This window comes from Tiliqua scincoides, chromosome 6 (assembly GCF_035046505.1).
Source record: "Tiliqua scincoides isolate rTilSci1 chromosome 6, rTilSci1.hap2, whole genome shotgun sequence".
Taxonomy (NCBI): domain Eukaryota; kingdom Metazoa; phylum Chordata; class Lepidosauria; order Squamata; family Scincidae; genus Tiliqua; species Tiliqua scincoides.
The window spans coordinates 68,649,493-68,663,981 of record NC_089826.1 but is presented as its reverse complement, the minus strand read 5'-3'; the positions used below and the strand labels follow the sequence as shown (position 1 = coordinate 68,663,981).

Here is a 14,489-nt window from a genome sequence, read left to right as displayed (position 1 = left end):
AAACATTTAGAACATTACCATCCCCCCCCCCCCCCCCCCCAAAAAAAAAAGCATGGCAACAGTGAGGAGAAAATCATCTATCCTTTGGCATTCCAAAACTAAAAAACATTCAAATATTAAGTGATCTTGAACCCAACATATTTAAATGGCATAAATGACTTGTGGAACACTTACATCAAACACAGGGTAATGTTTTTACCCATTTGAATTCAGTGAGAGAGGGTCAGTCTACTAGATCTGGACACCCAAGATCAAACGAGACAATATACTAAGCACATACTTGTCTCTCTTGTGCCTTTTGTTTTTTTTTAAGAAATAGCCAAGAAACAGAATGAAATCTGAATCAGTACAATGGTGCATGAAGAGGATGGTCCAAACCAGGGTGTCAAACATTAGGCCCATGGGCTGAATGCACCCCCTGAAAACAACTAATTCATCTCTCTCTCTCTCTCTCTCTCTCACACACACACACACACATGTTATAATTGGGCTCTCCCAACTTAATAATTGAACTCTCATATCTTAAAACAGTATCTCATATCTCATAACAGTATCTCATTTGCACATTTTCTCTTCTGCCACTTACAGCTAATGAGTTTCTGTGTGAGAACAAAGTGCTTTCAGGCCATCATTCTACTTAATGATGTCACTTCCAGTTGTCATTAGGCACCTTCTACTTTGGCCCTCTGTATGAAATGAGTTTTGATATCCCTGGTCAAAACCCTTTCTCCCTGAACCATTTTTCCATGAAAAGAACCACCCAGCTCCTATTTGCCCCCCCCCCCCAGCACCATTTGCTGCAATTTGCCCCAGGGGCATCAGGAGTAGAATTTTCAGCAGGGAAAAGGTATGGGAGGGAAAACAGACTCCCCCTTTCCCCTCGGCCTTTTGGCTAAGATCAAGCGAAACATTCTCTCTTAAATCAGTCTATTCCTCTACAATGGCTATTTCTTAAAATAATAATAATAATAATAATAATAATAATAATAATAATAATAAAGCACAGGGAGATAATTACATGTTTACTATGCTGACCCACAATCAAACCCATATTAAGCAGATTTGAGTTCCATCAATTCCACTGAAACTAAATGGGATTTAACATGCATGATTTTGGCCGGATCATGTCCCAACTTTGACAGCCAAACAGAACTTGTTCAGGTGATTTACAGAATCCTTAAGATCCACCCATCCTCAATTCACCCATCCTCAATTCACAGCTACATTAGCCTGTGCATTGACAAATGAAACTGCGCTTAGTAAAAAATATCTGGTGTGCACCAACTTCTTTGCATAATTCTTTTTTTTCTTAAAACTTCCCAGTGGATGTCTAATTCTTTTGCCTCCACCCCCCACCCCCCAGCCAACTATGCGTCTTAGTCTGCAATCCTAACCTCACTTTCCTGGGAGTAAGTCCCGCTGAACACAATAGGACTTACTTCTGAGTAGACGTGGTTAGGATTGTGCCCTTAATATATTTGTTCAAGAAAGGGCTTTACAACTAGAGACCTGAATAATGTCCACCTAACAGCCACCACAAACTCATTGCAGCATTCGGTACGGAAGGTAGGCCATAAAAAAAAATACAGATCTCGACTTATCGGCATTCACTTTTGGATAAGTCAGGTCATATTTCTTGCACATCTGTTGGTCATTGAATTTCCTTGGGGAGGGCGTTAGCATCCCATCTCTGCTCTTTCAAACAGCCCAGTGCATTTCGATCAAACGGAACACCGTTTTGGAAAGGCCCAAAAGACCATCGTCATACTCTTTGTTTCTCTTCGCTGAGTTAATTGACCTAATAATATCTGCCCTTTACCATGAGAAAACGAGCACAGAGCTTTTGTTAAAAAATAAGCATTAAAAGTTTCTTTTTTAAAAAATAGTTTTAAAAGAAGAAACTCTGCATTCAAATGTGTTTAGAATAAATTCCAGGAGAAAAAAAATACTACTACATAGCAGCAAGACTACATTAGACTTTCTGATTTTTCCATGGTGTCCTTGGATAGATACACCACCCAGTAGACCATGTTAAATGCTCCAAAAGTGACAGGGAACAAAATGCGTGCATATTTGTCTATCTTACTGGTGTCAGAACTTGAGGGTGGGGGAACAGGAGGGGGAGGGTTGGTGGCCACCGGCTTTGCAGAGGCTCCCAAAGTATTTGTGGTGGTCTGAATCTGCTCCAGTCTAGATCCCAGTAAATGATGGATGGACGGTGATCCAGCTGTGGTTTGTTGGGGTATGTATCCAGTTAAAACCGGGGTAGAGGGAGGAGCCGAAGGAGTTGCTCGCGCAGAAGCTAATGTTTCCGATATGCTAATGCGGCTGAACGGGTTCGGACTCGACGCCGACGGAGATCGGGGCGTAACGTCTGCAGGCCCCTGAGTTACTGTAGACAGTGAAAGTGCACTGTTTCCTGTGTCAATTCTCTTCAAGCCCTCCGCTTCTGGTTGCGCGGCGGCGTTAGTTCTTTTCCGCACATTTGAATTCGAGTCCATACTCTGCAAGGTTAAAAGATACAACTTTAGCCATTTGGAATGAAATGTTCCCATGCCAGTCACACCATCCTCAGCTAAGAACAGACAGTAGCAACGCTCTATGATAACAAAGATCGGCCTGACCCTGCAGTTATGGAATACAGTTAGGGAGTAAAATGCAAATTCATTGTTTTAACATTAAGGCCACAACCGTAGACATACTTCCCTGAGAGTAAACTCTGTTCAACACAATGGGACTTCCTTTTGAGTAGACATACATAGGATTGTGCTGAAAATATCTCAATCCTATCATGTAAGGCTGCAGTTTTCAAACTCTCAGAGAGTTTCAGGACCACAGTAAGTCCTTGCAGGGGAGGGGAGCGAGGCAGCAGGGGCAGGGGGAAGGAAGCAATGCGATTAGGGGTGGGAGGGAGGACTTTTTCAAGTGCAGAAAAGCATGCCTTGGAGCTCTGCATGCCGAGTCAAGCCTCCTACCACTGTTTGTTGGGTTGCATTCCTGGTCTTGCTGCAAGGTGGCAGGTGCCCAGGAGTTCCGCAAGTACCACCAAACACCACCTTAAATACCACTGGTGATACCCATACCACTGGTTGAGAAACACTGAACTAGGACATTAGGGAGATGGCTAAACTAAAGCTTTCTGCATGAAAAACTAGATTAAAATACACAGGGTAGTGGGTTTTTTTGTTTCTAAGTGCACATAATGAATTAGTAGAACGAGGTGATAGAAGAGCTCTGTGAACAGGAACCATATTCATTCAAAATCCCAGCTATGAAATCTGCATTGAAATGACTGAAAATAACTCAGATATTTAGTTATGTTCTAGCAACCACTCCATGCTAGCGTCATTCTAGTCTAAGTTTTTATAAAGCTTGTGCAGGAGATGGAGGCCTCAAACAGTTCCTGGGAACTGAATTTCAAAACTGGATGTAAAGCTTTTTTCCTAAAAGCCAAATATGCAGAGCCTCTCTCCGGCCCTGCCTGAATGCTGATCCCAGTGTGAAACTATGCTGAGTGCCTGACCTTAATACTCAATGCTATGGCTAAATGGCTCAAATTTGAATGTCAGTGATCAGTTTTCAAGGAGGAAAAAAAACCTTTAATTGAGTAGACACCAATGAATACCTCATCTGAGCAGCACTTCTGCCTGACAAAATAAATCCTGACCTCAGACAATGATCTCACCCAGAACCAAATAACATAAAGATCTGATGGCGCACCACAAATGAACACTCTTGACCTATATCGGTAAGCACTATTAAAAATTGTATATGTTTACCGTACTGCTATTTTTACGTTTTCAGGAAGCATTTGCACTGTCTTTGGGTAAACATTATGACCGGGAAGAGAGGAAGAGGAGGCTGGCCCAATATTTGTGGCACAAATGGGACGTGTTCAGTGGACACTTCTGTAGCTTTCAGTGCAAGTAAAGCTTCTTTATCTAGCAGGCTGTCTATGAGCTGTGAGAACAGGTATGGTAGATGCTAGAGAAAAGTATTACAGCAATGTGATAGAATAGCAATGCTGTCAGTCAGAATGAACCACAGACATTTCAGCAAGGGCAGCATGAGTAGACATCTAATGACAGAAGCACCAGTCAGTAACTATCACACAGAATGAATTTTTCCCAGAGAAAGGGAAGGTTTCCAATACTGATAGAATTCTCTCTTACATGGTTTACCAAGGACCTAATCCTATCCAACTTTCCAGTACCGAAGTAGCCAAAATGGGACCCTGAAGTAAGGAAACGTCTCTTATCTTGAGGAGGCATTCATGACTACCCCCCCCCCTCCACAGGCTGCAGCACATGCCCTGTAGGCAACAGTGTTGGAAAGTGTTGGGCCCTATGTGTTTAACAAGACTCTTCCCACCCATGTTTTTTTTTTTTTTTTTTTTTTGCAGTTTCAAGCAGACAACAGTAGCAGGAGATAAGAACATAAGAACATAAGAACATAAGAACAGCCCCACTGGATCAGGCCATAGGCCCATCTAGTCCAGCTTCCTGTATCTCACAGCGGCCCACCAAATGCCCCAGGGAGCACACCAGATAACAAGAGACCTCGTCCTGGTGCTCTCCCCTACATCTGGCATTCTGACTTAACCCATTCCTAAAATCAGGAGGTTGCGCATACACATCATGGCTTGTACCCCATAATGGATTTTTCCTCCAGAAACTCGTCCAATCCCCTTTTAAAGGCGTCTAGGCTAGACGCCAGCACCACATCCTGTGGCAAGGAGTTCATCCTGTGGCAAGGAGTTCATCCTGTGGCAAGGAGTTCTACAAGCAAGAAGATCTTGGCAAGAAGATCTACAGAGCTTCTGGTATTCCACCAAACCTGACTGGTGGGTTGGCTATGACAGATCTCACAAGTTGGGCAGATCTGACACAGTCTAAAACAGAAACAGGAGTGCAAAAACGACTTTCAGTTGGTGGCTATGACCCACAAGTGGGTCATGTCACCAGCAAGTAGGAAGCACGCCAGTGGCACCAGTTTAAAAAAAAAATAGACAAGGAAGAGAAGCAGCATAAATGAGAAAAGGAAAGAAAATTGTATGGGGGAAACAGAGGGAGGGGAAAAGGGATACCAGGTGCAAAGGAGATCTCCTTTCCTTTTAACAGTTGTGTCTATGAGGGTAAATTTAAAGCTTTTCTTATCCCTTCCCGACAAGCTGATTGCCTTTTCTGTACAAGTATTAAATATACCACAGTGACTTCCATTACCCAGTGGTGTAGCTAAGGGATCTGACAACCAAGGACACAAAAATTTTTAACACACCCCAGGGCCAGTGGGCCAGAATCCCCCCGGGGGGTGTCTGGTGGGGACACCCCTGGGGTTGTCTGGCAAGCAGCCTCCCTATGCCTCTTGAAGGCATCAGAAAGGCACTTTTTCATGAGAACCAGAAGTGCCTTTCTAAGGCTTCCAGGAGGCCTTTGGAGGCCTGGGGAGGTGACGCGCAGCCTCCCTGAGCTTTGGAAGGCCACAGAAAACACTTCCAGTTTTTGCAAATGGCCTGGGGAGGCTGCACACAGGAAGTTCCTTTTGGAGGCCTCCAGGAGCCCTTCTAATGCCTTCTGAGGTACAAGGATGTCTTCCCATGCCTTCTTCCGGACATCTTGGGATCCACCATTGGGGGCAGGGCCTAGGAGAGGGGGGTAAAGGGGGTAATTTGTACCGGGGCCCAGGGTCAGAAAGGGGGCCCAGGAGCCCAAGAAGGGGGCCCAGAAATGTGCTGGAATCTTACATTTCCCAATCTCACCCAGGCTCACTGTCCATACGGGATGCTGGGGGCATTACCATGGGCACAAGCCATATACACCAGGCCCAGGAACGCATACATTCCTTAACACTGTCACATCTGGGAGGAAACTGACCTGTACAGTAGCTCTTTGGCTTGTGGATCTGCTTGCCATGAAGGAGTGTAGAGAAGCTCAGCAACACAGCTGTGGGACGGCAGCTGCTGCAGAAGTCGGTTTTAGTGTACACAGGACACTTTCCATTCTACTGGGAGCCTAAATACAATGAGACTAATCTTCTGCAATGTCTTTCTACATTTGAAAGACTTTAGAGAGGAGTGTCTTTGGTTTTCCATATGACTATATATAGCTGCCAACGCCAGGCAGGCAGGTAGACCTGGGCTCTGCATTATGAAGACTGGTAGACCTGGGCCCCAAAGATTATTCTGGCTATTGCCACTTTCCCCCTCCCTGTTTTGCCCCCATTTTGCCCACTCCACTGCCAACCCCCTCTGTTTCACCTCCTTCCTATTTGGGAAGGGGCCCAAAAGAAACATTGTACCCCCTGATAAAATTCCTCTCAGAGGCCCTGCCCAGAAATTTCTTGGGATCTGACATTTTTCTATCTACTCAGACTTGGTGCCTGTACGGGATACTGGGGACACTACCATGACTGGGGATGCTGGGGACACTACAGATGCCACATGGGTGGGTAGGCCTGTGCTCCAAAGACTTTTCCAGCTGTCTCTACCCTCCCCTCATCCTGCTTCACTCCTCTCTGCCCCTATTCTGCTCACCCATCACCACCCGCCCCTGCTCTGTTTCACCCCTCCCCCTTTGAAAGGGGCCCAAAATAAAATTTGTACCCCCTGATAAAATTCTTCTCAGAGGCCCTGATCGGGGGTGTTGGTTGGCACTCCTTCAAGGCGTGGTACCCAGAGAAATGTATCCCCTGCCCCCTTAGCTATGCCACTGCCAAAACATGGGCCCATTCTGCACTTTAGATTAAAAATGGGCCCCATGATTTGGAGGGCAAAAATTGTGATAGTAAACCATTCATAGAGGAAGTTTCCTTATGGGTAGTGTATGTCCCTATAACCTCTTGCTTATGTGACTTTAGGTGTCCCTCAAATTTCACTCACATAAAGTTAAATGTAAAAAGTATAGCAAGGGATCCTTATAGAAATATGTATTTAGAGAAGCATATCACCCATTTAGTAAGAATAATTCTGGCTCTCCTGGCAGTATAGAGGCACCAGTTTTGGACATTCTACTTTAGAGTTTCACATTTGCTTCAGTTTCTCAAGCCTTTTATACGTATATTCTTTCCATAGCCTTGCATGCATGATTGCCCACCAAATGCACATTCATTTAGAATTTCATTCATTGTAATGTGTTTAGGAAGCAAAACATGCACTTGCCTGTCCGTGGGTCATAAGCAATCCACGTACGGAGGGAAATAAATGGCGTGCCTCTGTAACGGGGCTGCACATGTTGGAACATGACTCAGGCTTTCTACAGCAAACTAAGTCATCCGTACTGCCTGCTGTCAGTATCATTTTTCTCCTCTTCTTCTTCCATACAATAAATTCAACCTTTCATTTGTTAATGCTGTGGCGTTGCAAATGAGGGCAGAAAGTGGCAATTAGCTGCAATCAGTGGAAGGCAGAAATATTCAAATGAAGAAATATGCCAGAACAAAGCTTTCTTGTGAGCCCACCTCCTATCTATTGCTGCTGTTGTGAATACTGTTGTGAAGGGCTCGCAATAACCCTTTGTGTTTCTGATGAAGCGGTGTCTAGTCCACAAAATATTATGCCACAAAAATCTGTTAATGTCAAGCCTTTCTTGTTTTTGATGCAATAAACCTAATATGCTTACTGTTTTTTTTTTAAATGCAATAAAGTTTTTCTTGGTTTTGATGTAATAAAACTTATTGCAATAAACCACTGAAGCTTTTCCCCCTAATTATTCAGAGTGCTGATCCCCCTCCCCACAAGGCAGTGGTTTTCAAATGATATCCTGCACTTCCTTCAAAGATTCTCAGGCTTCCTCTGAAAAGATCAGGAATGGTGGACGGCAAGCCCACCACCATCTTTTTTTTCCTGCATTGTACAGGAATATTTGCAGCACAATCCTATGCATGTCTATTCAGAAGGAGGTCCCACCAAGTTCAATGAGACTTACTCCCAGGTAAGGGTGTACAGCAGCATTTCTCAACATTTGTCCCCACTGTACCACTTTGCATGGTCCACCTATTGGAAGCACCACCAGAAGTAACTGGCGATGATGTCATCACCAGTTACTTCCAGATTGGGAGACCACACGCAACATGACAAACACTGGTAAGAGGCTCAGAGCAGACAGGAGGGGCTTTGTTGAGTGCATGAGAAGTACATTGGAGCTCTGCCTGCCAAGCCAAGTCTCCTACTGCTGCTTGTTGTGTTGCATTGCTGGTCTCTCTGCCATGCAGAGGGGGTCTGGGGGTCCCATGAGTACCACCAGACACCACCTCAAGTACCACTGGTGATACTCAAACCATTGGTTGAAAAACCCACCAGTATATAGGATTGTAGCCTTGATGCATTCCTGGCAGTACTCTCAGTTCAGATATAACAGGAAACCATGGTTTCCCAGTATATATACAAGACTTCACAAGCAGCAGCAGGCTCACATGCTTCTCTGTCATATACAAGAGGAGGAAAGGGAAAGTGTTTACTTCTGCTCTGAAGTAAGCCACAGGTCTGTGTTACATCCAGACGTGAGCACTGTGCTTCAAGCCATTGCAAGAGGACAAACAATAGAGTGTAAAGGTGATGTGTAATTGGGCTGCTACCAGCATGCCATGTGAATTGACTGTGTGTGCAATGTGCAAGACTTCCTTGGCAGACCTACAGGAGTTTCTTTACAAGTGTTTTGTGGAAAGGATAGGAAAGGGTGGAAGACAAGTGAGGAAAGGATTCTTTGAAGAAGGAAAAATCTGAAACCACAGTGATAAGGTATGTTATGGGCTTGCATGTGTGAATGGGCCTTCTATCTTCTAAGGGGGAGGGAGGTGGAACCACCTCTCCCTAGACTCAAGAATGGCTCTCTCTTTGGAGACCTTTTGGCAGGGCCTTAAAACCTTTTTATTTAGGATGGCATTTGATAGCTGATACAATGAACTGGCATTTTTAACCAAAACAATTTTTTTATGCAATCCTTGGGACTTGTTTTGTATTTTATTGTTTAAATGTGTTTAATGTTTTACTATTTTTTTAATGTTGTACGCCACCTTGATTGACCATAGTGGGAGAAAAGCAGGATATAAATATTTTAAATCAGTTGTTCTTAAACTTTTTAGCACCAGGACCCACTTTTTAGACAATCTGTCGGGAACCACCAGAAGCGATATCATTAACCTGGAAGTGATGCACTCAACTTGATGGGTCTCATGTTGTGTAGACCTGGGCTGTATCACCCCTGCCATCACCACCTTCTGGTTGCAGCAACAGGGGGTTTTATTGCATTTTGATATTTAATTGCACGGCCGGCATACCTGAATACAAAGATAAAATTCAGAATTTTTTCTGAATTCTGAGAAGCCTGTGTTCCTAAGTAGGCTTAGATACTTGGTTCTTTTCACCAGATGATTTCATGATTCAAACACCCCTGCTCCGTTGCCAGACCTGTTATGTCAGCAGTGGGAGAAGAGGAATTAGACACAGAGCTGGGCAGGGAAGGGGCAGGAACAAGGGCAGATCTAGTGGCAATGGTACCTGCCAGATCCTATCCCCTCTGTTGAGGATCTCCTCACCCCTTTCCTCTCTGTAGACATGTGCCACCAAAAGTGGTGGTGATGTCCAAGGAGACCCATAGGCGACCCCAGGGTTTATTGGGAGCTAAGTAAAAATATTTTTTACTTACCTCCTGTTTGCCCTTGTGTTGCCCTTCCCACCACTGGATGCAGTGCACACCTTTTTGGCATATCTGCATTGGCACAGCTGACAGGGGATAGGATTGGGTCATCATTGAATCTGTAGGGAGATTTATCCCTTCAGATTTACAGAAAAATTCTATGGTAAGAAAATTAAATGCCAAAAGGGATCTTCAAAGTGAGGACAATAAAATACAGTTGTGTTTTTTGGGGGGTTTTGGCACAAATTAGTTATGTCTCAAGAGGTACTTCAAAAAATGAGAATGTAATTGTGTACAGCCACAATATTATATAATAAGCAGAAATAGTTGTTGCATACAACCTTTCAAAGTGTTGGCATTGAGGGACTGTCAGTTATTTCTGCGCCTGCTTTGGGTTGCGTCATATGAACAGAACAGGGAGAGGCTATCAAGATCTTGGCAAACAAGAGCATTTTCTGCCTGCTGTATTATTGCTTGTTTGCCAACATGATGATTATGCTGATCTTTATGAACAAGGTAGCCTTTTAATATTGCCACCTACTAGAATGAAAACACAAAGAAATGAAAATGCTCTCTTGAAATCCCAAGCTTTCTATTTTCTACTGAAAATAGTCCAAGATTTGCTCTGTTACAGCAAGTTGGTTGAAATTCTGTCCTCCTGTCTTTTATTTCAGGTAGACAGAAACGTGTATCATTAAAAAAATGACTGATTTCTGAAGCCCCCCCCCCCAATGGCATTTTGTTCTCTCCTGTTCTAAACACTGGTTGAAATGTTCCAAATACTATATGGCATTTTTAAAGGATGGGGTTTTAAAGAGGCCCAAGAAGACCAGTTTTTCACCTCAAGGTGAAAATTAGTGACCACTCAACCTTAAGGTGAGGTTAGTTCACCTCAAATGCTTGTGCAAGACACCCTTTTCATAAGTGCAGGTGCAGGAATGCTATCAGTTTAATTCAACACAAAGGTAAGATAATCAGGCAAACGTCCTTGCAGGCATGTATCAATACTGTAATTAATGCCACAGTCATATTTTTTTTCCACATGGAAGCACGTTAAATTGACCATGTATAATGCAACGGAGCATGCCATCGGCATAAGTTGCCACAAATCTGTCTCATCTATTGTTAAACATGACGGCGGTTCTATTCGGTAGCGTTTGTGGCTCACCTCAAGGGACAAAATGCACCGTGAGGCAAAAATAAATAAGAGAAGCGATGAGTCTGTTGCAAAATAACTCAAAGCATATTCACTGTGCCTGCCCGCCTGCCAATCTAAACATTCTGGGTTTCTATTGTCTGCCTCCATGCTAAAGTACTGTTCAAGTATGAGTCAATCCAAGCTCTTCAATTTTTAACAAGGTTTGCCCCTTAGAAACAGCTGTTCATCTGCAGTGCAAATTTTGAAAAAAAAAGGCCTCTGAGCTTCCATAATCCTCCACTTGAGCCAGAAAAGAAAGTATTAGATTGTTTTGCATGTATTACCAGCTTACGACAAGCAAACCAATTTTGCACTCCAGTGAAGTCAGATTGCAAATTTAGCAAGAGCTGAAACTGTGCATCCTAGCAAAAGTTGAGATTTACGGCCACCAGTTCACCAGCATATTAATCAGCACCAATGCAGTGACAAAAACATGAGTCATATAATTACACAACAAAAGAAACAAACAAAAGACATACTGCATGTACTATATATTGAAGCATCATTAGGAAGTTGGATATCCAGCTCAAATATGCTGCGGAAAATAAATGTGGGACAGGCACTTCTGAACAGCCACTGGGGAGCTGCATAATCCAAAGTGCTCATGTGAACAAAGCACAACACAATGAAAGCCGCTTTTCCCACACATGAAGAATGTCATGGAGAAGGATGGTCTAAATCTCCTTTTTATGCACTAGCTTACAATGGGTGAGGAGTTTTTTACAGTGGGGAGCATTCAAACATGTGATCTTCAGCTCCCTCCCATTTGAAATGGTACAGTCCTAAGAACATTGTTACTTGTGCTTTTTCTGCACGATTGTATAAAAGGACATAAAATAAAAATGACTAAATGACTTGGACTAAAATTCCAAGACTTGGTGGCTTTGGAGATGATGATGATGATGATGATGATGATGATGATACTTCTCTATAGTATTGAAAAATTAAGCACTGTATCAAAGTTACACCAAGGTCACAGGTTCACAAGTTGTAAGGCTGAAGCTTTGAAGTTGAATTAAAAGGAGTATCTATTTAAGGCTCCAAGACATGAGGTGATGGTGAAGAGAATATCCAGTGGCCCAGGTAACTTTTTTACCATCCTGACCTCTCTGGGGGCTCTTAGTCTCTGCCCACTGAAGCTAACACATGTTTGGCCCATAAACATAAGAATCATTTTGCTGGATTAGATCAGGCATAATCTAGTTTCCAATAGTGGATAGCCTAAGGCTAATGAATCAGGCATGATGGTGTGTTTTTTGTTAATTCCCTCTAACATTTGTTGCCAGAATCTAGAATGCACAGGTATACTGTCCACATACATGGAGACTCGCAGATGAGGTTCATTTGCTTGGAGAAACTTCAGCCTCTTGCCAAAGCCAACATTAGTTCTGACCTGGAACTCGTAATTAAAGGAGCAGCATGAATCCATCATACTGAGTCTTGATGGGAGGCAGAGTCACTGACTAGATGATCACATCAAAGCACCAAAATTCCACATCCCCAGACAACCAAATTATGTAGGAAAATTATTTGCACATTCCATGAATTTTGCTAGAACAGCAATTTTCAACCTTTTGCATCTCACGGCACACTTAAAAGGTTCTAAAATTGTCACCATCCATATTTAGACAACTGAAAAGGCACACTACATTGCTGGAGGAGGCTCACATCCCTCAATGGCCCTACTAATAAATGACCTTCCCCAAACTCCTGCAGCATACCTGTGGACCATTCATGGCACACCAATGTGCCATGGCACACTGGTTGAAAAACACTGTGCTAGAACAAACAGTTTCTATGCTCTGATAAGATCAAATTTAATTTAGCTCCTCATACAGCATCACAGAAGGCAATTATTTCTGCCACTCTGTGATCACACCCACCCCCAGCCCCATCTACTTTTCCGTTATTTCACCTAGAGCGTTACTTTAGTTTAGAATGACATAACCAAGCAGTTAGGCCAGTAGTTCCCAAACTGGTGGGTTGCGACCATGAAGGACAGAGTACCTATACCTTTAACCATTGTATGAAGAGGGAATTTTGGCAGGTGCAGCTTTTTAAACTTTTCCATATTGAGCAGCACCTGCCAAAATTCTCTCTTCTATACAATGGTTAAAGGTATAGGTACTCTGTCCTCCATTGTATCTGGTCACTCTGGTTATGACCCACCAGCCAGAGAAGCACTCCTCCCTGGCCCGTTAAGTGGTGCTCCTCTTATATTTAGCAGGGAGAGAATAACCATCCCTCTTCACCCCAGCACAGTGTCTCTAACCAATAAGGGGCACACGTTTTATTTCTTTACTTAATTAAATTTGATTTTGTCATGGAGGGGGGGCTACAAAATCTTCTTTGATCCCAGGTAACAGATAGATGCCTTAGCTATGCCACTGGCTGGTGGGAGGTGGCAGATCAATTGGGTGGTGAGCTGCTGGGGAGAGGAGGCAGGTTTCCCCCCCAATTTGCACTTTTTAAAAGCCCAGGTATGATGTCACTTCAGTTGTGACATCACTTCCGGGTCATCATTTTGAGCTCTGCACTGGGCTACACGCTCATTAGCTACGCCACTGCTTATAGTCAGTACTCAGTGAGCTGAAACTATCATGGAACTTGACCATTCTACTTTACTTTATTAAAAAAACACACACACACACACACACACAAAATTTAAGCTGCAATTTTTTTAAGTGTTTGAACATGTTATGCATTTAAACAAGCTTAAGTATGCTTGGATTTGGCTGGATTGCTTAGTATATTTTACCATACCCTGAAAAACCCTCCTGAATCAGGCCAAAGGCTCATCTAGTTCAACATAGTGGACAGAAAGATGCAACAGGGAAGTCCATAAGCAAGACAGAAAGGCATACCCCTCTCCTGCCATTGCTTGTTTGCAATTGGTATTCAAAGGCATATTGCCACTAACCCTGGAGGCAGCATATAACCATTATGACCACTGATAGACTCATTACCCATAAATTTATCTAATCTTTATCTTAACTAATCTGTCTAACCTGGAACCACATGGACAGAATCTATACAAGGGCTCAGGGACTAAAACAGCCCAATCCTATTCTTTTCCCTGCAACAGAAAGGAGCTGCATCAAAGCAGGTTATTCTGCATGCTATGGTGGAAGAGGGGAGAAGACTGATTGAGAGGTAAGAGAAAATATTTCCCTTACCTCCCTGCAAGTCTCCTGGTCACCAATGGGTCTTCTCAGTCCTACACCAGCTCTTTAGCTAGCACAAATCCAAAGAGAGAAATGGGATCTTAATGAGAAGAGCTCCACGCTCCATGCTCCTGAGCAAGTTTCTCTTATTTTTATTCCAATAAATTCTATTTTTAAAAATGTACAGATTTTTTTAAATCCTTTGGCGTAGACTTTCATTGTGAATCAGGGTCAGTGCAAAATGTTTCCTTTTCTAGCAATCTCCTAATCTTTATTAGTACAATCTTTAACCCTTGTCATGTACCTCTGGAGAGTACTGTTTAGAAACTAGGTCAGCTTCAAGCAAACCTTCTTCCACCATACAGTGTATGCTTAAAATTGAACAACTCATCCAAACTTAAAGTTAGTGTTAAGTCAAACTAGCTCAGTTTCCTCTTGATTATCTAGGCTAACATCCCATGCAAAAACAAGAGGTTAGGTTTTGACATTAAGTAA

At 43.1% G+C, this 14,489-nt stretch overlaps 1 protein-coding gene across 1 annotated transcript in view; it reads right to left on the bottom strand.

Moving 5' to 3' along the window:
* Nucleotides 1-1,967: 1,967 nt before the first annotated feature.
* GABRA4 (gamma-aminobutyric acid type A receptor subunit alpha4) overlaps nucleotides 1,968-14,489 on the bottom strand; it is a 69,949-nt gene continuing 57,427 nt past the window's right edge. The window contains exons 9-10 of the mRNA XM_066631648.1: nucleotides 8,455-8,459; nucleotides 1,968-2,502 (exon numbers count right to left, since the gene is read on the bottom strand). Of these exons, the coding sequence (XP_066487745.1) occupies nucleotides 1,968-2,502; nucleotides 8,455-8,459 (540 nt within the window). The remainder of the gene's footprint in view (nucleotides 2,503-8,454; nucleotides 8,460-14,489) is intronic.